General features: G+C 47.6%; 1 protein-coding gene and 1 pseudogene across 1 annotated transcript; both read right to left on the bottom strand.

Moving 5' to 3' along the window:
- On the bottom strand, positions 1-22,458 carry Adsl (adenylosuccinate lyase). Its single transcript, NM_009634.6, has 13 exons — positions 22,248-22,458; positions 18,548-18,751; positions 15,284-15,328; positions 14,656-14,735; positions 10,382-10,553; positions 9,546-9,592; positions 8,162-8,252; positions 7,219-7,288; positions 6,921-7,068; positions 4,766-4,856; positions 3,747-3,836; positions 3,183-3,359; positions 1-2,286 (listed from the first exon to the last, which is right to left on the bottom strand). Exons 1-13 carry the CDS (start codon positions 22,398-22,400, stop codon positions 2,200-2,202), a joined length of 1,455 nt encoding a protein of 484 aa, NP_033764.2. The 5' UTR covers positions 22,401-22,458; the 3' UTR covers positions 1-2,199.
- On the bottom strand, positions 17,933-18,473 carry Gm6612 (predicted gene 6612; annotated as a pseudogene).
- Positions 22,459-23,281: the final 823 nt, after the last annotated feature.

Below are 23,281 nucleotides of genomic sequence, written 5' to 3'. Positions count from 1 at the left end.
GCTGCAGGATTCCTTTACTGAAGGAGGGCCAAGTCAGCATGGTACCACTGAGACAGATTTTTTTTTTTTTTTAAACACTGATTATCTCAATCTGTACACTATGTAGTCTGTGGGAATTATCTCCACGGCAATCCTCCTGCCTCAGCCTCCTTAGTGCTGGGATATTAAGACAAGTTGAGATTCTGGATACCTACGAGCACAGACTTAGACAAACACTCCTGACAACAACATTGTCTTTAGCTCCTTCCTAGACAGAGGTTGGGGTTGTAGGTCACTCTTGCTGGATCAGTCTACCAAACAGCACACCTGTCACCTCCACACCCTGGAGGCTGAGGTACATTTCAAGGCCAGCATGGAGAAGTCCACATACACTAAGACCTCAAAAGATGCTGGAGTCTTAAAGTCAGAGGTTTCTCTTTGGATCCAATCAAGATTGAACAAATACTGAATGTGGCATATTATCAGGTGACCTTTCAGGACACTACTACCATGTTTCCTGGCTGCTACGGAGTTTAAGGTTTGTTTACATTTATCCTTGCCAGATGAAATCTCAGTTGTTACCAAGTTGCTTAATTCTCCTAGTTCTTGTCAACTAAAAATCTGATCAACAGAATCTTCATGTCTGTTTTGTGGCAGTCTCTGGACTGCCCTGAAACTGTGTATGTTGGTCTGTGTACCAGACTCTCATCTGCAGAGATCTACAGAGCTCTGGCCGGGCAGGGGTGGCCAAAGAGTTGGGCTTTCTGAAGGGGACGGGGGACTAGGAGCAAAGGTTGGGGCCACCTAGTGTAAGTGACCACGGCAGGCTTGGGCAGCTTCTAGCGGTTATGTGCTACCACAACAGCTTTGCTCACTTAAACCACTTCACTATTATTGGTGGAGGTCAGAGAACAAGTTTGTGGATTCCCCCCACCCCCAACACAACAGGCCCTTACTAGTTGAGCCATCTTGCCAGCCCTTCAATTCCACACACACCAACACACCAAAATACACAGCCCAAGGCAAGGCGAATGTTCCTCTTCCGGCTGGTCTTGGTCTTTTCATAACTCACCTTTTGACTAGCTTGTCCAAATAGCTACCTATCTACTTAACAAGGCTAAGAGGCTGGGAGGTTCCATAATGCAATCAGTTTACCCAGTTAGCATTGTCCTGAGAAGGCAACCTCTGTAAAAGATGGAATAGGCACCTGAGGGACCCAACAATATCCATCCTTAGCTACAAACGTCAGGTTAAATATTATTTAACCTGGGCAGAAAGAATTGAAATCAAGGGATCTGATGATGTGACTCATGAATCCAGGAATTTCTTGCTACTTTACAATCAAGTAAATACTTGAAAAGGACTACAGGAAGAGTCTAGCCTAGTGTGTGGCAAAGTGTACCTGCATAGGACTCAGTAAACAACACTAGGCATTTGACTGTATTACTAATACAGTTTGTTAGGGGATCTTGGACCAGAAGTTACTGTCAAGTGTTATGAGCACATAACAATGTTTGATAGGTGAACTGAACTCATTTCCTTATGGTGACACAATCTCACTGTAAGTGAGGAAACATTGTAGACTCAAGGCATCTGGAAAATAAGTATGAGCTACATTATTCTGCAAGATTATGTTGCTGTAAAAAATATAAAACAGCCAGGCATGGTGGAGCACACCTTTAATCCTGCCACTGGGGAGATGAGGCAGATTTCTGTGTTCCAGGTCAGCCAATGATACACATTGAGACTCTGTCTCAACAACAAAAGACTGGAGAAAACAAGAAAGCACGGCTATCTGTTGTGAACCCCAAGCAAGAGAACTTAATGTACATTCTTTTTGTTTGTTTTTAAAGATTCATTTATTTTATGTATATGAATACACTGTAGCTGTCTTCATGCACCAGAAGAGGGCATCAGATCTCATTACAGATGGTTGTGAGCCACCATGTGGTTGCTGGGATTTGAACTCAGGACCTTTGGAAGAGCAGTCAGTGCCATGTCCCCAGCCTCTGTTTGTTTGTTTGTTGAGACAGGGTTTCTCTGTGTAGCTCTGGCTGTCCTGGAACTTGTTTTGTAGACCAGGCTGGCCTTGAACTCAGAGATCTGCCTGCCTCTGCCTCCTGAGTGTGTAAAGGAGTGCCGCAGAACACAGTAGTAACTCTAACACTGTAATCAGCAAGCTCTAATCACTGTAACCGGGTTCTCCTCAGCTCTCCTACTCTACAGACACAGCTCTGCTTTCACCGCCATCTCATTCCCATAGGGCTTTAGCAGGGGGCGCACTTCCTCTTCCAGGAATCTGTGGACCTGCCAGGGAAGAGCAAACACAAGACGAAGGAAGGGAATGTTAATACCTTCTTCAAACCACTCCCAGCACCAAGACCTAGCATGCTAAAGCTTCCTCCGCTGAGCGTGTGCTGTTAGCTATGTCTCCCAGAAAGAAACACGTCAACCCAGCACATGCATAAAGACCATCATGCAGAGGCAGGCCACCTTCTCTTCAGTTCCTCTCAAGTCTGCCAGACACCCACATTGAAGTCGTACATCCCCCCACTCTCAGCTCTAGGCTCATCTGATCAGTCTCCAAGGGACTAATTTTTTCAACCTTGCCTGTACTGACCACTGCCTTGGCTCGAAGACCCCATGATCTCTATCTTACTCAAGCTTACGTCTGTGTGCCTGTGTGCGGCTGTCAGTGGAGCTGAACAATGCCCTGAATCCTCTGGAGCTGGAGCTAGAAGGAACTTGGGCTTTTGTGGTGTGAGTCCTTGCAGCCTAAACATTTTGTTCCTTGCAAATTAAAGCACAGTTTTGATCTTTGAGAAAAGTAATGAGTAACTCTTCATTTCAGAAAGCTGGATGAAAGCGCACCACCGATGTCTGACTGGCTGCCATGCTTCAAGCATTCTGATCTTGAGGATACCACAGGGAAGCATAACTCTTGCATCCTTGGGGTAGGGGGATCTCTACTCCTTTGTTTGTTTTAAGACGATCTTTCTATGGATGCATGCAACCTCGGCTGGCTTAGAACTCACTATGTAATCTGGGCTGGAGTTAAAGGCCAGAGCCACCACGGCCAGACTCTACTATACTCGCTCGCCTGTCCAGGTGACCCCGCCCACACGCCTCCCACACTCCAGAGGCTCAGGCTCTGCATCAGCAGCACAGACACAGACTCCTCAGAGCGTCCTGCTGGACATTACCTGCTGGGGTGCTCGGCCAGTGAAAGAAGAGGGGTCCAGCAAGTGCTCCAGCTGTGAGTGGATGGGGCTGAAGTAGGCATCTGCCCGGATGCGCTCTATAAGGTCATTGTCACCTCCTTCCTGCTTGACCACAGCAGCTGCCTGCTGGGAAAGCACTCTAATTTTCTCATGGCAGTCCTGGGGAGAGGGAGACAGTGTCAGCTCATCATTGCCTGTGTAGACCTTACAGTCAGACATCGCCTCAGAACCTGCCCTGCTGTGCAGGCGATTCTACAGCACCTCCTCCATGACCTCCCCTCCGAGCACAGCTTAGGGACACTGGGGTAGATGGTCCTCCCCCAGAACACCTTATGAAGGAGGCTCTTGCCTCTTCCTTTCCAATAGAAGATGCAGACCTTAGGACATCCCTTATGATTCAGGTTTTTTAGAGACAGAGTCTCTCTCTGTAGACCAGGCTGGCCTTGAACTCTCAGATCCACCTGCTTCTGCATCCTGAGTGCTGGGATTAAAGATGTGTGCCACGATCCCAGTTTGGTTCACCATTGAGATTCAAAATTGGCATACCTGTCGGCTGCCCCCGGCTTTCACCATTGCCATGATGATGTTCTCTGTGGCCATGAAAGGCAGCTCTTGCCGAATGCGCCGTTCAATTACCTAGAAAGGCCAAGGCAGATGTCTCAACATTAAGAAGCCAGAGCAGGTCACAGAAATGCATCATGGGGCCGTGAAGTGGCCCTGTTCACAGATGGGTAACTTGGTCCTTTATCAGCACTGTTTGTTTTCCTACATATCCAGAGTCTCTCCTTCTCTTCCTTTCTCATGAGTAAACTTTCAGAAGCAGCTTCCTGGCCAATCCCTAACCCTACACGTTTGGGCTGCTGAGCTGGCTCAGTGGTTATGAGGACCTGGGTTTGGTTCCCAACACAGATATGGCTGCTCACAATCACCTGTAACTCCAGTCCCCAGGGATCGGTCACCTTTTTCTGGTTTTTCATGGGCACTATACATATATAATATACATACATACATGCAGACAAAATATGTACACATCAAATACCCTCCCTCCACTTGTTTAGTTTCAGTGTCCCGATTCAACGATTACATCGTGAAGATGAATCCACCTGGTTCAGGTACCTAAAGCAAAGCAACTGACCGGGTATGGTGCTGCACACCTTTAATCCCAGCACTCGGGGGGCAGAGGCAGTTGGATCTCAGTGAGTTTGAGACCAGCCTGGTGAGTTCTAGGGCAGCCAGGGCTACACAGAGAAAGCTTGTCTCGAAAAACAAACAAATAAAACAAAAAAAGAAAGAAAAGAAACCCACTTACAAAACACCAACAAAAACAAGACAACCGCCTCCACTTTCTCAGCCTGGCTCCCTGCGGTGCTCACAGTCAAGACAATTCAGTGTTTTTCCCGAAGTCTGTATGCACGTCTGTCTGTCAGTTCCACAGATCTGGCTCCCTATGCTATGCCTTGAACTCTAGGATGAGGTCTGGGTAGAAGAACTCTGACCGGGCTGGGCCCATAGCACCCAATACGCTCACTCCAGCACTCCCCTTCCCATATCCAGAGGCCTCTTACTTTGGGGTACACCACCAATCCTTCAGAAATGTTCTGTAGGGTGTTTAATATAGTATCTGCAGTGAGAAACGCTTCAGCCAAACAGATCCGTCTACAAAACAAATGCACTCAGTTAATCAAATGCCAGAGACCTGGGGAATGCCCCAAGCAACTGCTCTACCGGGCAGTTTCCTTCAGTCCCAAGACTTCACACACCATAACACCCTCACAACCCTTACCTCCTCCACTTCTAGCTGCAGACGTCATAACCAGCACTCCACCTCAGACTCCAGTGTGAGGCCAGCCGTTCCCTCACTGCTCTTGCTCACTACCACCAATGTGCTCTCCCTACAGTGGGTAGAGCAGCTCGGCAGGTGGCCAGCTGGCTAACCTTACTTACATCCACCTGCATGGCCACCGGGCTCAGGTGGGCTTGGGCTGCTAAAGGCTCGTTCAGTGGCCCTGCAATGAAGCTGAGGGGTTTCATCAGGCAAACTAAATCAGTCACATCCTCTAGCAGAGCCCTCTGCATCTGAGCACTTAGCACTCACCCATGGCTTCAATCAGCCATGATCTGTATGTCTGGAGAATAAACTGCTTCAGTAGTTAGTTTCTTTTCTATCCCTAAGTGATAGTAACAGAGCGTTCACCCAGCATTCTATCCCTAAGTGATAGTAACAGAGCGTTCACCCAGCATTCTATCCCTAAGTGATAGTAACAGAGCGTTCACCCAGCATTCTATCCCTAAGTGATAGTAACAGAGCGTTCACCCAGCATTCTATCCCTAAGTGATAGTAACAGAGCGTTCACCCAGCATTCTATCCCTAAGTGATAGTAACAGAGCGTTCACCCAGCATTCTATCCCTAAGTGATAGTAACAGAGCGTTCACCCAGCATTCTATCCCTAAGTGATAGTAACAGAGCGTTCACCCAGCATTCTATCCCTAAGTGATAGTAACAGAGCGTTCACCCAGCATTCTATCCCTAAGTGATAGTAACAGAGCGTTCACCCAGCATTCTATCCCTAAGTGATAGTAACAGAGCGTTCACCCAGCATTCTATCCCTAAGTGATAGTAACAGAGCGTTCACCCAGCATTCTATCCCTAAGTGATAGTAACAGAGCGTTCACCCAGCATTCTATCCCTAAGTGATAGTAACAGAGCGTTCACCCAGCATTCTATCCCTAAGTGATAGTAACAGAGCGTTCACCCAGCATTCTATCCCTAAGTGATAGTAACAGAGCGTTCACCCAGCATTCTATCCCTAAGTGATAGTAACAGAGCATTCACCCAGCATTGCAGTACCAGGTGTGATATACAATCTAGAGAGCGTTTAAAATATGAGAGAGGCTTAGCAGTTGAGACCAATGGTTGCTCTTATAAGATCCTGGGTTCAGGTTCCCAGAACCCACATGGCCGGCTTCCAACCACCCACAACTCTAACTCCAGGGAATCCAATGTCCTCTTCTGACCTCTCTGGGTACCAAGCAAGCATTGTACACAGATAGGAAAAACACTCATACACATAAAATAACCTAAATTATGAAAACAATAGACAGGAAGACATGAACAAACAGGTTTTCGTAGCAAATCTAGACTCCTTTGGGGGCCTTGAGACTCTCCAAACACTATCTGCTCCCTGTGCTCATGCCTTGGCCAAAAGGGCTCCATTCCCCACCTAGTAGGTAGCTCTTTGTTGACCTCCCGCCTCTGTGTCTTTGTGCCTGTCTTGATCATCCTTTATGTTTCTAAACTTCCTCTCTTTTGAAACAGGTTCTCTAAGGCAGGCTGAACACTGACTTCCTTTGAGGATGGCCTTGAACTTCTAATCCTCTTGGCTCTAACTCTGTCCCCGAGAGCTGAAATGACAGGGATGTGGTAGCCCGTCTGGTCTTTTTGCGGTACTGGGGATCGAACCCTGGGCTTTATGCTTATAGGCAAGCATTCTGCAGAGTAAGTTACACATTAGCACTTCCTCACTAAGTCCTAAGCCATCATCCTTATTTGGAAGACTGCCTGGACTCTTCTAACAATCACTATACTAGAGGAACAACCAAGTTCACTGCTCCAGCCCAAGCTTCTTTGAGGGTAAGGAAGCAGACATCTTCAAATACATCTTTTGGCTTCCTTCCTTTACCCTCCTCCCCGTGCTGTGTGCACTGTCCCCATCACTGACCGGTTGGCACTGTCATCCAGAGTACGTTCAAACCACTGCACAGACGCTGTCTGTAGTGGGTCCATGGTAAGGGCCATCAGGTGACGGGCCAGGCTGCAGCAACGTTCGGAGCGCATGGGGTTCCGCTTGTACGGCATCGCACTGGAGCCTGCCCACGTAAGAGGACAAGATGCAAAGGCAGAAAGACATCTGGGATAGCAGGGGCACAAGTACCTGCTAGGCCGGTGCTGAAAAGTCATGGAGGCATCCACACCTCTCCAGCAGCACTGTGTTATGCTGCTCCCGAGCCTCTACTCACCAATCTGCTGTTTCTCAAAGGGCTCCTCCATCTCCTTCAGGTTTGCCAGCAGGCGTATGTCAGTGCAAATCTGTGGAGGCAAAGCGGGTATCATCCCCAGCACTTGGTACCCGGGGAGCCTGGACCAGGCTAGGCTCACATAGGCAATGAGCTCTTATGCCATGCTACTGCTAGGTTCAAGGCCAGCCCTTCCCACCTAGGAGTTCCTGGAGTTTCTACCCAGGCTTCCCTCTGCTCCTGAAAACCTGGGATGACAAATACAAACAACAGAGACTCAGCAGCTGGCTCTGTAGGGAAACTCGCCTGGAATGCACAGGACCCTGGAGTCTAAGCACCACAGAACAGCAACAGAAATGTTTCTGTCAAAAACTGCTTAAGGTATAACAAAGCTCTGTGTGTATCTATAACCTTAGCAGCTGAATAAGTTTGAGGCAAGCCTGGGCTAAGATTCTGACTTGAGGGGAGTGGGGAGATAATGGGGGGGGGGGGATGACAGACCTACTGTGTACAGATATATGTGTGTGTGTGTGTAATGGAAAAACAATATGATTATCTTTTTTTCTTTCTTTAAAAAAGGGTCTCAGCTGGGCAGTGGTGGCACACGCCTTTAATCCCAGCACTTGGGAGGCAGAGGCAGGCGGATTTCTGAGTTCGAGGCCAGCCTGGTCTACAGAGTGAATTCTAGGACAGCCAGGGCTGTACAGAGAAACCCTGTCTCGAAAAACCAAAAAAATAAAAGAAAGGGTTTCAGTGGCTGGAGTGATGGCTCACTGGTTAAGAGCACTGACTGCTCTCCCAGAGGTCCTGAGTTCAATTCCCAGCAACCACATAGTGGCTCACTATGAGAGACACTGAGAGCCTGAGGCTGCCCTGGTCTGTCTGGGGATTCCTTGGCGTTTCCACCCTCCGGCCTGCATGCACACACACAGGCTGTCCCGCTCACCTTGTGCACCGATGCTCCTAAGCTGGCCAGCACAGACAGCACTTCGATGTCCACTTTCCGTGTGTACGTCTGTCCTGTGATGATGAAGGCTCTAGCGTAAACAGAAAAGAGACCAATGCTAAAATATGTGACTGTCAGCTGGGCACGGTGGGGCACGCCCTAACCTCAGTGCTCCGGAGGCACAGGTAAGCAGTTCTCTGTCTAAGGCAGCCTGGTCTACACAGAAAGTAACAGAATAGAAGGACTATATAGAGGCCTTGTCTCCAAAAATAAAAATAAAAAAGTGACTGTGCTATAAACTAACCAAAAATGGATCCTAAACAATGGCTTGGCATCCTAGAACACTCGTTAAGAGGAGCTCAGAGGATCTGACTGGCAACTAGCTTCTGAAACAAGCTGTTTCCCTGTTTCCCAAGCTGCTCTGGTCTAAGGAAGAATAGAACCTAAATGCCCATGCCCCCTGCAGTGCCCTGAGGTGCGGTTGGGGGAGGGGAATCATGGAAGAGCCTTGGGGTCTCAACACAGGCACACTGAGGGATCCCAGGAAACAAAGAAAGCCAGCAACATATCCAGGCGCTGTGACCTCGGACTGCAATTCTAGCAATGGGTGCTGAGGCACAAGGACTCTGGTGCGTTCAAGCTCAGTCTGGGTGACACTGAGTTTCCTGGACTACAAAGTGGAACTTTATCTCAAACAAACCCACAATAGCAATATGCATAAAGCACTCAGGAAACCAAGGGGCTGGAGAGATGGCTCAGCTGTTAAGAGCATGGCTGTCCTGGAACTCAGAGAGCTGCCTGCTTCAGCTAGGATTAAAGGTGAGTGCCACTGCCTGTCTTCATTTGTTGTTCTTGAGGAGGACCTGGGCTTGATACCCAGCATCCACATGGCTGCTCACAGCTGTCTGTCATGCCAGTTCCAGAGGACCTGACACTCTCTTCTGGCTTCCACACACAGACACACTCATATGTATATGTACAAAATTAAAAAAAAAAAAAAAACTAAAGAGAGAAAGAACAGGAGAAATAGCTTGTCAGTAAGTGTACGTGGCTGTACTCGCAGAGGATCTGGGTTCCATTCCTAGCACATACACAGTGGTTCACAACCATCCATAACTTCACCTCCAGGGGATCCAAAGCCCTCTTCTGGCTTCTGTGGGCACCAGCCACAAGCACCAATGTGGTACCCAGGCTGCATACCGGTAAAGCACCATACATACACAAAACACAAATGTGGCACACAGGCATGCACTCAAGTAAAATACTCAAATATGCACACACAAAAAGAAGAGAAGGAAGAGGAAGAGGAGGAAGAAGAAGAGGAGAGAGTGGAATCTAGAGGCCTGTCATTAACAGGGACCCAGCATTTCCCCCAGGAATGTACCTTTTAAACCCTGCCTTTTCTGTCACCATCTTGTCCAGCTGCTCCACCTTTGAGAAAGACAAGACACATCCTGTTAGAAATATAGGTGTTCACCAGGCATGGTGGTGCATGCCTTTAATCTTAGCACTCAGGAGGCAGAGACAGGTGTATCTTTGTGAGTTCAAGGTCAGCCTAGTATACAAAGTGAGTTCCAGGACAGCCAGGACTTTGTTATACACACACACACACACACACACACACACACACACACACACACACACACACACACACACAAAAACACCAAACCCCAAAATACAGGTGTTCAAAAGCCTGGTTCAAACGCCTTTAATCCCAGCATTTGAGAAGCAGAGGCAGGTGGTTCTCTGAGTCTGAGGTCAGCCTGGTCTACAAAGCAAGTTCCAGGACAGCCAGGGCTACACAAAGAAACCTATCTCAAACAAACAAAAACCCCTTTGCTGGCTCTAATTCTGGAGGAGCTGGGTTCAATTCCCAGTACCGACATGGCAGTTCAACTGTCTGCAACTCCAGTTCCAGGGGAGTCTGACTCCCTCACACCTATGCACATTAAATTAAATTAAAAGAAAAAAAAACAAAAAACAAACAAACAAACAAAAAAAACAAGAAATGTAAGTGCTCAGTCTAAGTGTGTTCCACTGGTCATGCTGCAGGGTCTGGATCAATCAAGTCAGAGGCAGCCTTCCTTGTCTGTGGGTTGGCACCACTGAACTGAGCTAGAACACAACTCACGAGTGAGGAAACAGGAGAGTTTACAGGATGGTTTGCATGTGGGTCCTGGAACTAACTCAAGCGTCCATTTTGCTGGTCCCTTGGGATACCTTCTGGTGATCCCCCTCGAAGAGCTGCAGGAAGCTGGCCTGCGTGCCAGTGGTGCCCTTTACTCCTCGGAAGCGCAGCTCATCCCGGACACGCTTCAAGTTCTGGAGATCCATGCAGAGATCTTGAATCCAAAGGCAGCATCGTTTCCCAACCGTGGTCAGCTGAGCAGGCCTGAAGGGAGCACAAAGAACAGAGGTCCGAGGCTGAGGCCTACCTCATCTGACAGCCACCATCCCAGTAGGAAAGACAAAACAATTGCTAAAAGCCAGAGCCAAGAAGGGTAAAGGCATCACTGCTGTCACAGACTAACTATAAAGGCCGCCAGCATAGTTCTTTCCCGGAAAGCTTTTCAATAGCTTGGTAGCACTGGGCTGTAAATCCCAGCACTCAAGGCTAAGGCTGAGAGGTTAGGGGCCAGCATAGGCTCCTCAGGGAAACACTACCTTTAAACAAAACAAATCATGGGCTGGCAAGATGGTTCAGTGGGCAAAGGTGCTTGCTGCCAAGTCTGATGACCTGAGTTTGGTCTCCATAACCCACATGGTGGAAATGAGAGAACCAAGAGTCCTGCAAACTGCCCTCTGACTTCCACCCATATGCCAGGGCACACTCTGCCCAAATGCAAATTGAGAGAGTATTTTTTTTTAAGTGATTTATTTTATGTACTTGATTACACTGTTGGTGTCTTCAGACACACCAAAAGAGGGCATCAGATTCTATTACAGATGGTTGTGAGCCACCATTTGCTTGCTGGGAATTGAATTTAGAAAGTCTGCAAGAGCAGCCAATGCTCTTTCTTAATCGCTGAGCTATCTCTCCAGCCCCAAGAGTATGTCTCTTTTAAAAGAGCTTCTTTCTTCCTTCGAGATACTGAGATGAGACTCAGGACCTCATACATCCTAAACAAACTCCATTACTGAGTTCTAGCCGTAGCCCCAGAGTTATCCCAGTCAAGGGCTGGGTTTTGTTGATGGCTATATTTCCAGATGCTGACAAGAAATGCTTAGGCACCCATGACACAAACATCTGCAAATGTGGGATGTGTGTTCTTGGTACTGAAAATACAACAGCAAACAGATCAGCGAGCTCCCCGTCCACAGAGCTTACAACCAAGTGAACAAACAGAAACAGCACGGCTGGCACGACAAGTCAGCAGCCCAAGCACCCGAGGCCAAGCCACCAACCCTTGTCTTCTGCCCCCACACAGGTGCTGTGGCCCACGGACTTACAAATGCTTCACATGCAGACACAGAAAAGAAAAAACACACAAAAAGAAACAAAACAGTTTGTTTGTTTTCCAAGACTCAGTTTCTCTGTGTAGCTCTGGCTGTCCTTGAACTCAGATACACCTGCCTGTGACTCCCGAGGGCTGGGATTAAAGGTGTGCGCCACCATGCCTGGCTGGCAACTATTGATGTTTTAAATGGACATCGTGGCAGACGTCTCTAGACTGGGGGTAAGGAACTGACTGGCCTTTTGAGAAACAAAAACCCAAGGATGAACCAGTCACAATATTGAGAAACACCCAAGATACCCATAACAGCAAATGTCTGTTTCTAGACCGAAGCCTAATGGGTCGATCCATTTTTTGTTCTTTAAAGCAAGAAGAAAACAGGCTTATTGCCCATAGCTGCAAGGGGCAGTAATGATAGCACAGCCCACCAGGGTCTGTTTCTTAACAGAAAACACAAAGAATAAGCTGCAACAGTGTACAAGCTCTATATATACACTCTAGATGGCAAATGGAATCTTGCCAGACTAGCAGCCGGCAACATCCAGCCAAGTGACGGTATAGAGGACACACACATCACACATCCCTAAACAAGACTTCCATGCAGACTGACTTCTGCTCAGAGTGGTCTGTGTGGGCATGTTCACTGCAGTGCTATTCATGACGGCTGTAGAATGTCCACCCAAATGCTCAGATGTTTGCCTAAGGGGCAAACAAAATGAGGCTTATCTATGAAAAGGGATGCTTCCAGCTATAAGAAATGAATTCCAGACACATGCTGCACTATGAATATTTGATACATTTTACAGGAAGGATGTTGTCCATAAAAGGCCAGATAACTGTATGTGACTTCATTTGGACAAATCTACAGATAAAAATAGCTTTGTGTTTGTCAGAAGCAGGGAGGGGTGGTAAAAAGTGATTCCTGATGGTGATATATGAAATTAAGGTGCTAATTATCACACTATGTAAATATATTAAAAACAGTTTGGTATTCCAAAGATGATACAACTTTTAAGGATTTATTTATTAACTATAAAAATGCTTTAACAGCCAGGCGTGGTGGTGCATGCCTTTAATGGGAGGCAAAGGCAGGCGGATTTCTGAGTTCGAGGCCAGCCCGGTCTACAGAGTGAGTTCCAGGACAGCCAGGGCTACACAGAGAAACCCTGTCTCAACCCCCGCTCCCCCAAAATGCTTTAACATCCTAAAATCAAAACCATAGGGCTGAACTGGGTATGGTGGTGCACACTTTGACCCCAAAGTTCATCTCTGGGAAGCAGAGACAGGCAGACTTCTTCAAATTTGAGGCTAGTCTGGTCCATACAAGAATTCCAAGCTGGGGGCTGGAGAAATGGTTCAGCGGTTAAAAGCACTGACTGCTCTTCCGAAGGTCCTGAGTTCAAATCCCAGAAACTACATGGTGGCTCACAACCACCTGTAATGAGATCTGATGCCCTCTTCTGGTGTGTCTGAAGATAGCTAAGGTGTACTAACATATAATAAATAAATAAATCTTAAAAAAAAAAAAAAAAAAAGAATTCCAAGCCAGCCAAAGCTACACAGTGAGAAAATTCACACACAAAACAAAACCAAAAACACAGAAACTAAAGAGTTGTAAGTGTAGCTCTAAGGGAGAGCTCTTGTCAGAACATATATAGACTAGAAAGGGGATACTTAATTATTACGACCTAACCAGGGTAATCAAATTAACAAGGCGATACTCTTTCTAGCAATCTTTGTGCAATTTTTTTCTTCTTTTAAGAAAGGTATGTGCATCCTTGACTATCCTTGAACCCATTACATAGACCAGGTTGGACCTGAACTCACAGAATTCCACCTGCCTTGGCTTCCGGATGCTGGAATTAAAGGTGTGCATCACTACACTTGGTCTCTGTGTTATTTAGGCTCTCTTTCTCCCATAACATAAACCTAAGCATGCTTCCATATTCTTATAAGCAACATTTTAATGGCTGGTTATCACTCCACCCTCTGGGCATACTGTACTTTATTTAACTATGCTTGCCAGCCCAGTCATCTAGACCATTTTCAGTGCTATTATAAACAACATCCCAACCAAGATTCCTACACACAAGCTTTCCCTTGAATTTGGACCACTTCCCTGGGCTAGACTCTTAAGAAAGGAATAAAAAGGAGTGTGCGGAGACTGGAGCGCCGGCCTGGCTCCATCCCAAATGGCGGCTCCTAACTCTCCATAACTCCAGTTAGAGGGAATTTTTCTGGTCTCCTTGGGCATCAGACATGCAAGTGGTGCATATGAATACATACATGTAGACAAACTCCCACACACTAAAAAAAAAGAGTAAGTGATTTCTTTGGTCTTGATAAATATAAACAGCTAATTACTGGGCCAATGAGGTAGCTCAATTGGTAAAGGTATTGCCTGCCTAGCCTGATGACCCGAGTTCAATCCCCGGGACCACATCATAGAAGGAAAAGAACGGACTCTGACAAGAGAGTTGTCCTGTGACCCTTACCTGTGCACTGTCAGGTGTGTGCACACAAATGTAGTTATTAAAAAGTGGTATTTTAGCCGGGCGAGGTGGCCCACGCCTTTAATCTCAGCACTCGGGAGGCAGAGACAGGCGGATTTCTGAGTTTGAGGCCAGCCTGGTCTACAAAGTGAGTTCCAGGACAGCCATGGCTACAGAGAGAAACCCTGTCTCGAAAAACCAACAACAACAACAAAAAAAAGTGGTATTTTTCATCATTGAGACAGTCTTGTTATGCTGTTTAGTTCAGAACAGAACTCATGGACTCAGGCTCTCCTCCCACCTCAGGCCATCAAGCGGCTGGGAGACACGTCTCAGTCTCCACACATGGCTTCAACGCAGCTTATTTAAAGAGTACAAGCATGCCTGGCAATCACATTCCCGCTGAGCAATGCCCCCAGTCCCCAGAAAAGTTTCTAATCAGGCCCATTTCTCAGCAGTGTCCCAAGTTATCTGCCATGCTTTAAGATTCTGGCCTCAACACAAACACATATAAATTCAATTCCCCAAAAGCAGTCTCATCACTTACTGAAAGTGTGTGAAACCTAACGTGGGCAGATCAGCACGATCCTTAGCAAAGTCGGCAAGCCTCGAGATCACTCTAGCAAGCTACAAGAAAGATCATGTGGTGGAAAGAGGGTGAATTCAACTGAGTTCTTTATGTAACATCAACTAAACGTTCACACAATTCTACATAGAGTTACATCTTCAGCTCAAGGAGGGCTGCACTTGCGTTTTTCCACCTTTGTATCTCGACGTGCCCTGGCAAGGATCACAGAAGCCAACCTTTGAAAACTGAGTCGACTCTCTAACATGCCACATGCTATTTTTAAGATCACTGCAGAATAACAGGACCGAGTCATGGCCTTACCAACACACTCCCGGCAACACATTTCTGGTTGAACCTGCTACATTTAAAAGGCTCCGCTTTAAGAAGCATTCACTTAGTCTCCCAGACTGGCCTTGAACTCAGATCTCCTGCCTGTTTCCCCACTTACCCTACCTTATGTGTTAACCCAAGAAGGGACAATTAACTCCACGGATGATATACAGGATCCCTGACTTGAGAACATGGCAAGCTTTAGATATCAACACTGTGTAGACTCACTGAAACTGCAGACACCTAACCTGGTAGGAAGCTCCTGACAGCATCTTACCTTTGGCAAAAGTAGGTCAAATGCATTTCTCAGAATAATCAGGTCCTGAAAAAGAAAGAAAATTCAATGGTTTCCACATTGAACAGTGGCAAACAGCAATATTGTAATGATAGTTTCTGGCCATTAGAGTTGGTGTCTGGCTAGCAAGCAGCCTATCTCACCTTTAACTCCTACTCCCAAATACGACAGTGACCCTAATTTCTTACTATCATTTACCTTGTTCTTTTGTAACTCTATGTGACTAAAACTTTGAGGCCTGTCTTCCTTTGTGACTGATTTCCAGGGAGTCATCTATACTGTTCCCTGCACTCACCTACATATATACCATCCAAGAGCCTGGGTACACTGAATATACTCTGGGGACTTGGGGTGCTTCCACCCTGAGGCTGGAACAAGTCCCATATGCATCCCACACCCGTGCTTTGGTGCCTGGGAGGTTTGAGACGTGCATTTGGAGTGGGTGCACTCACTGGTCCTGTGTATGTGCTCAGCCTTGGATGCCAAGAGGCTGCCTAATCCTCATTACCATTTAAAAGCACAAGAGCTGGGCTCAGTCAGCAGTATATTTACCTAGCAGATGTAAGGCCATGGAATTCCACCCCCAGTGCCACATTAACTTGGAATGGTAGCTAACACCTCCAACACCAGCACTTTAGAAGCAGAGGCAGGAGGATCAAGAATTCAAGGTCATTCTTGCCCACAGAGCATGCTCAAGCTAAGGACTAGAATCAGCTACAGGAGAGGCTGTTAGGGAGCGGGGACAACTTACAGAGCAGGAGGACAGGACACTGGATTACTGGGATCCATAAGGAACAATACCTTTATTGTTCACAGTGTGGTGGCTACACTGACTGAGAACTTGTGTAAGTCCATGGGCTTTTACATTTCTTACATGGCACATTCCATCAGTAGTCTCTACTTTTCCTCATCCAACATCCATCCATCCATCCATCCATCCATCCATCCATCCATTGTATTTTCTCCCTGAACATTTATATAAGCAATTTATCTCTGGCTGTTATGGAACTTAGTATGTAGACCAGGCTGGCTTTGTCCTCACAGAGATCTGAGCCCCTGCCTCCCAACTTCCAGGACCCTTGCCCCATCATCTATCCTTGATAGCACAGGAAGGCATGATCTAGAACATCAGAGTTTAAGAAACGTAAAACTTCGATTTCTTTTACCCCCAGTCCTGAGGATAAAATCTAGAGCCTCATGCATACAAAGATCTACCACTGAGTTGGATCCTCAAGCCTTCAAGCTGCTCCGTGGAAGGCAAGGGGAAGTATTTGGGCTAACTCCAAAACATGTCCCTGTGCCACAAAATCATGGAGACACGGCATCACTGGGAACTTTTAGAGAAAGATTCTGAGCCAGCGAGATGGCTTATCTGGTAAAGGTGTTTGCTGCCACGCCTGCCAACCTGAGCTGCAGCTCTAAGACTTACATGGTGGAGAGAACTAACTGCCTCACCTTGTCCTCTGATCTCCACACTCATACCATGGTGCACACGTTCTACCCCCTACTAAGTAAATGTCATTAAAGAATTTTGCAAGTAAGGAGATTATTCTCCCACGTCTAACCAATCACACACAGGAAACGGACCGCAGTGGCACACACCCGTACTCAATCACTCAGGTGGCTGAGCAGGAAGGCAGCCTGAGCTCTCCAGCTACAGACCCGTCTAGGCAACACAACAGTGTCCTGGGACCCTGTCGAAAAAAGAAAAGCCAGAGCTGGGCGGTGGGGGCGCAGGCCTTTAACTCCAGCACTCAGGAGGCTGAGGCAGGCAGATCTCTGTGAGTTTAAGGCCTGGTCTACATAGTGAGACCCTGTCTCAAAAAATAAGTTATCACGGGTACGTGTAGCTGCCATCTTCATCTGAAAGAAGTGACTTGGACTCTGGTTTCAGGTCTCACAGGCACAGTGTGACAGGTGCGGAAGCCACTCTTCCCAGCTTCTGTGCTTTTGAGAGACAGTCTCAGTGTTTCTAAGGCTGGGCACTATGGACTGAATGTCCCTCCTACTCAAGTGTCCGGCTGTTTACAGGCATGTGCCACTGCACCCAACCTACAGAGCTCCTGACGTTACTATAACCATGGGCTGTTGGGTATACTCTTCTTTACATTTTCTCATGTAAATGAGGAATGGGGAAAATGGAGTCAGACCCAGACGGCCCAGTGCTCTAAGAACTCAGGAACAGCGGCTGGTGATAGAGACAGCTCAGTGGTTAAATGCACTCACTGGCAGCTCTTCTAGCAAACCTGGGTGTGGTTCTCAGCACCTACATGATAGCTGTAACGCCAGCTCCTGGGGACCCCACCTTCTTCTCACATCAGCATGCACTGCACACACAATGTACACACACCTTTTTGCAAAGCACCAAAACACATTAAATAAATAATAATTTATAAAAAAAGAATAACTGAAGCCAGGAGGTGTTGGTGCACACCTATAAGCCCAGCGCTTGGGAGGCGGAGGCAGGTGGATCTCTGTAAGTTCAAGGTCAGCCTGGAGTACAGGACAGCCAGGGCTGTTACAGAGAAACCCCATCTCAAAAAGTAAAAAAAAATAAAATAAAATTCCTCTCTTTTCAGAAGCCAACAGTAGTTTTAAAGGCCCTTGGTAGGTATAGATTTTTTTTTTTTTTTTAAGAGAAACGTTGTTGTTGTTGTTGTTGTTTAATGGTAAAGCTCAGTACACTGCAGCACCAGGACTGGCATGGAGTCAAAGCAGCAGGGACGGCTGGGTGACCCCAGGGAGCCTCACATGGCGAAGAGGATGAGGAAGGCAACCATCAAACAAGAGAGTCCCATAGCCTCAGTCAGGGCAAACCCCAGAATGGCATAGAAGAGCTGCTGCTTGAGAGACGGGTTCCTGGCATCGCCAATAATCAAGCTACCAAACACTGTGCCAATGCCAGCCCCTGATCCAGCTACACCAACTGTGGTGGCCCCAGCACCAATGAACTTGGCTGCTGTGTCTTGACACTGGTCTGGCATTCCTGTTGGGCCACCTGGAGAGGGGAGCTGCTGCAGGAAGGCTGTTTAGATGGGGCCTCTGGTCTGCTCAGGAGGGAGGCAGACACAGGCCTGATTAAACCCCTGGTACAGGAGCGAATCAGAACTGGAGAAATGAGCAGTGCCTTGGTGGTCTGCATTTTTCAATCTCCCAGCTTTAGCCCTTGGTCCGGTATGGAAATTTTAAAACACACAAATGCACTATAAAGGCTGAAATCCAAGTACAAACAGCACAGGCTCCTACCGTATTGTCTCCGACATAGCAGGAGGTGGCGCCCAGATGAATAATGCCCGCAGCTTTCGGACAGCAGTGGCCAAACGTGTGCACGTGAGCCATCACGTCGTGCCGCAGGCGCTTCTCTTCCTCAGCTGCCATCTGGAAGTCAATGTTGTTCAGGTTCGACTTCATCTCCTGGATTTGTTCATCTGTGATAGGCAAACCCAGCGTCTGCAGAGCAGGCAAAGAAAACCCAGTGACCTTCATGGTCAAGTATGTGAAACAAGGTCAAAAACTTAAAATCGGGGGCTGGTGAGATGGCTCAGTGGGTAAGAGCACCCGACTGCTCTTCCGGAGGTCCAGAGTTCAAATCCCAGCAACCATATGGTGGCTCACAACCATCTGTAACGAGATCTGACGCCCTCTTCTGGTGTGTCTGAAGACAGCTACAGCAGTGTACTTACATGTAATGAATAAATAAATTAAAAAAAAAAAACCAGCAAGTGCAAAAAAAAAAAAAAAAAACAAAACTTAAAATCGGGGGCAATAAGTTCAAAAGCATGGAGGAATTTTCTCTTTTCTTTTTTAACATTTATTTTATGTAGATGTCTGCATGCCAGAAGAGGGCATCAGATCAGATGGTTCTGAGCCACCATGTAGTTGCTTGGAATTGAACTCAGGACCTCTAGAAGAATAGGGGAGATAGGGCTGGTGAGATGGCTCAGTGGGTAAGAGCACCCGACTGCTCTTCCGAAGGTCCAAAGTTCAAATCCCAGCAACCACATGGTGGCTCACAACCACTCTCAATGAGATCTGATGCCCTCTTCTGGTGTGTCTGAAGACAGCTATAGTGTGCTTACATATAATAAATAAACAAACAAATAAATAAATAAATATTGGGGCTGGTGAGATGGCTCAGTGGGTAAGAGCACCCGACTGCTCTTCTGAAGGTCCAGAGTTCAGATCCCAGCAACCACATGGTGGCTCACAACCATCCGTAACAAGATCTGACACCCTCTTCTGGAGTGTCTGAAGACAGCTACAGTGTACTTACATATAATAAATAAATCTTTAAAAAAAAAAAAAAAAAGAATAGGGGAGATGGCTCAGTGGTTAAGAGCACTGACTGCTCTTCCAAAGGTCCTGAGTTCAAATCCCAGCAACCACATGGTGGCTCACAACCATATGTAATGAGATCTGATGCCCTCTTCTGGTGTGTCTGAAGACAGCTAGTGTACTTACATACAATAAATAAATAAATAAATAAATAAATAAAAGAATAGCCAGTGATCCGAGCCATCTGAACCACCAAGCCATCTCTCTCCAGCCCAGGGAGGAATCTTCTAAATAAACTCCAAAACAGGAAGCACCAGAGTCCTGATGGTGACTGCTGACTCCTGCTCCTCTCCACTACTCTTGGTTTTGTTTTGTTTTTCTCAATGTAGCCCTGGCTGTCCTGGAACTCACTATGTAGACCAGGCTGACCTAGAACTCAGAGACTGGCCTGCCTCTGCCTTCTGAGTGTTGGGACTAAAGGTGTGTACCACCACCATTTGGCTAATCCCTGCCTCTCTGAGCTCAAATGTCATCAAGAAAGGCCTCCTCTAGCCAGGCATGGTGGTGCACGCCTTTAATCCCAGCACTCAGGAGGCAGAGGCAGGTGGATTTCTGAGTTCGAGGCCAGCCTGGTCTACAGAGTGAGTTCCAGGACAGCCAGGGTATACAGAGAAACCCTGTCTCAACAAACAAACGGCCTCCTCTAACCTTCCATGCCAACTCTTGTTTCTCTAGCCTGGTTTTGTTTAGCACATACATCATTGTATGACATTGTTCCACATTTAATAAACCCATTCAACTCTGGAAGGGACACTGTTAAGAGAAGAGAACTCTGTTCTCTTTATTACTTAGTCCTTAGCTATGGCACGCACGTGTACAAAGTATGTTGGCTTTGCACCCACTCTGATGTACTTACAGTGACCAAAAGTAACAGACCCTTAAAGCTAGGCTTAGTGCTACAGGCCACAACCCCCAGCACTTGGGAAGGAGAAGCAGAAAGATCCTGACTTCAAATCGAACACTGTCTTCAAAAGGAAACTTAGCAGCCAGAGAGCTGGCTCAGCTGCTGTAAGCAGTTGCAAGGGAAGCCTGGAAAACGGAGCTCCACTCTCGGAACTCCTGCAGAGGCGGAAGGAGAGAACCTCTTCCACAGAGCTGTCAGCCAGCTGTGAGCCCCCACCACGCACACACCCATACAAATACACACTTCCCATACCGGAATCTTAAGTATTACTCCTAATCTGTCGTTCCTTTTTTTTTAATATCATGTGTGCCAGAGAAGGCATCAGATCCCCTGGAACTGAAGTTGCAGATGGCTGTGTGCGGCGGCCCCATGGCTGCTGGGAAAGGAAGAGGTCTCTGGAAGAGCAGCCAATGCTCTGACCCACTGAAGTGTCTCTTCAGCTCCTCATCACTTCCCCAACTTCACCAGTCATGCGTGGGGTTTGTGTGTGTGTGTGTGTGTGTATGTGTGTGTGTGTGTGTGTGTTTGAGCCAAGGTCTCAGTGTGCTGTTCTGGCTGGCCTGGAACACGCTATATAGATGAGGTAGGAGGTAGGCCTCAAACTCACAGAAACTCACCTGCCCCTGCTTCCCAAATGCTGGGGGTGGGGTGGGGGTGTTAACACATGTGCTGGGGAGATGGTTCAGCAAATAAGAGTCCTCATTGCTCCTGCAGAGACCTGACTCTGGTTCCCAGCACTCACGTGGCTGCTCAAAAGCACCTGTAACCCCAGTTCCACAGCATCATCTGACCTCCAGTGGCGCCTGCACTCACACAAGCCCATATCCACATGCAGCCACAGAACTACACAGAAAAATAATCCTTTCATGCTAAGTATCACATCTGCCTCTCGCTACTAAGTTGGTGCTCTAACAGATGATCCATATTCACAGCTGTGTATGCGTCAAGCAATTTGTAGACCAGATAAACCTTACACTTCAGTTTCAGCTTGAGGGCACTTACAAGCTAAGGAGACACTGGCAACGGTAGTAGAGACAGAGAAAGGCAGAGAGAGAGAGAGAGAGAGAGAGAGAGAGAGGAAGAAGAAGAGGAGGAGGAGGAAGAAAAAGAAGGAGGAGGGAGGAGGAAGGGAGGGAGGGAGGAGGGACGAGAGGACAAGAAGGCAAGAACACAAGAAACAATTTTGAAGGCACCAAATAAGCTTTCCCAAAGGCAGAAAGCAACCAACAGGCCGACCTAGCTGTGATGCCCATGAACTACAACAACCAGCCCGGCATAACAATCCTAAGGGTGCATTTCGTGGTGGTTATGCCCTCCTCGTGCTCATGCGAAAAATGACCATCAAGTTTGCAACGTACTTTTTAAAAGAATAATCTACTTGTTTTCTGTGTGTGTGTGTGTGTGTGTGTGCATGTGTGAGCGCACAGAAGTCGAAGGACAACTAATAGAAGTCAGGTTTCGCCTTTCTCACCATGCTGAACCCGGCTCAAACTCATGTCGGATAGCTTGGCGGGAAGCGCCTTTCCCCCTGAGCCTGCAAAGGTATAAGTAGCATTCCACTTGAAATGCGCTGTGGGAGGACGCAAACACACATAGCCTTGCCCAAACCGAAGTCCTCCAAAGGATGTGCAGGGCTCTGGGACTGTTGCCGAGGCAACAGGTGCTCGGGCCGTGACCTCCCTCGGGACAAGAGGCCCGGCCAGTTACCTGTTCGGCCTCCGCCAGCCACAGCCACAGCTGCCGCCACGTCTGGAACTTGTACCTGTCGCTGAACAAGAAACACATCTCGCGGCTGGCGTAGCGGGCCGCCAGCGGAGAACGGTAACTTTCAGCACTGCCAGGGTCGCCGGATGCAGCCATTTTCAACACGCGACCAGGACGCGGCGGACACCAGCAGCAGGGCCAAAAGCGGAAGGGTGGCGTGCGTGGGGCGGGACTTCCTCCCAAGGCCCCGCCCCGTGTGTAACGCCGGCCTGGAAGGCGAAGATGGTTCAAGTTTGGCTCGTCGCCCCTGAGGGTCAACGCTTTTCTCTTGGTTTCTACGAATCTCTGCCCCACGCTGTGCCTCCTCAGTTTTTCCATCTGAGGAAGGCACATTAAGACCCGCGTTTAACCCAGAAAGGAAAGTTGCAGAGGCATTCGGAGGGACGCCAGGAAGGCGCCCTAGTGGACACTTGGAGTACTGCAGTCCCGCTGGAGACAGGCTCAGCTGGAGACCGAAACTCTTAAACCGCGGTGCTGGTTCCGATCTCCGGAAAGCAGCCTGTCAGAATTATTCCACGCGTGGTGGCTCGAGAACAAAAAATTCAAAGTTTTTGTATCAGAATAAAGCTGAAAATAGCATACATTAAAAAAAAATAGCCGGGCGTGGTGGCGCACGCCTTTAATCCCAGCACTCGGGAGGCAGAGGCAGGCAGATTTCTGAGTTCGAGGCCAGCCTGGTCTACAAAGTGAGTTCCAGGACAGCCAGGGCTATACAGAGAAACCCTGTCTCAAAAAAAACAAAAATAAAAAAATAAATAATAATAATAATTTGAGGTCAGCCAGGTCTCCAGAGCGAGTTCCAGAACAGCCAGAGAAAACCTGTCTACAAACAAACAAACAAACAAACAAACACAAAACAGAAAACAAAAAGCCTCGTCCAGCAACATAAAGAGACCCACACGAGGCATGGTACATTAGATCTGAACACTGCTCCCTCTTCCCCACACAACCGCTCCTTAGTGTCTCCTCTTCCTGAG

The sequence above is a fragment of the Mus musculus genome, chromosome 15 (genome assembly GCF_000001635.26).
Source record: "Mus musculus strain C57BL/6J chromosome 15, GRCm38.p6 C57BL/6J".
Taxonomy (NCBI): Eukaryota; Metazoa; Chordata; class Mammalia; order Rodentia; family Muridae; genus Mus; species Mus musculus.
This window is presented reverse-complemented; position numbering and strand designations above follow the sequence as displayed.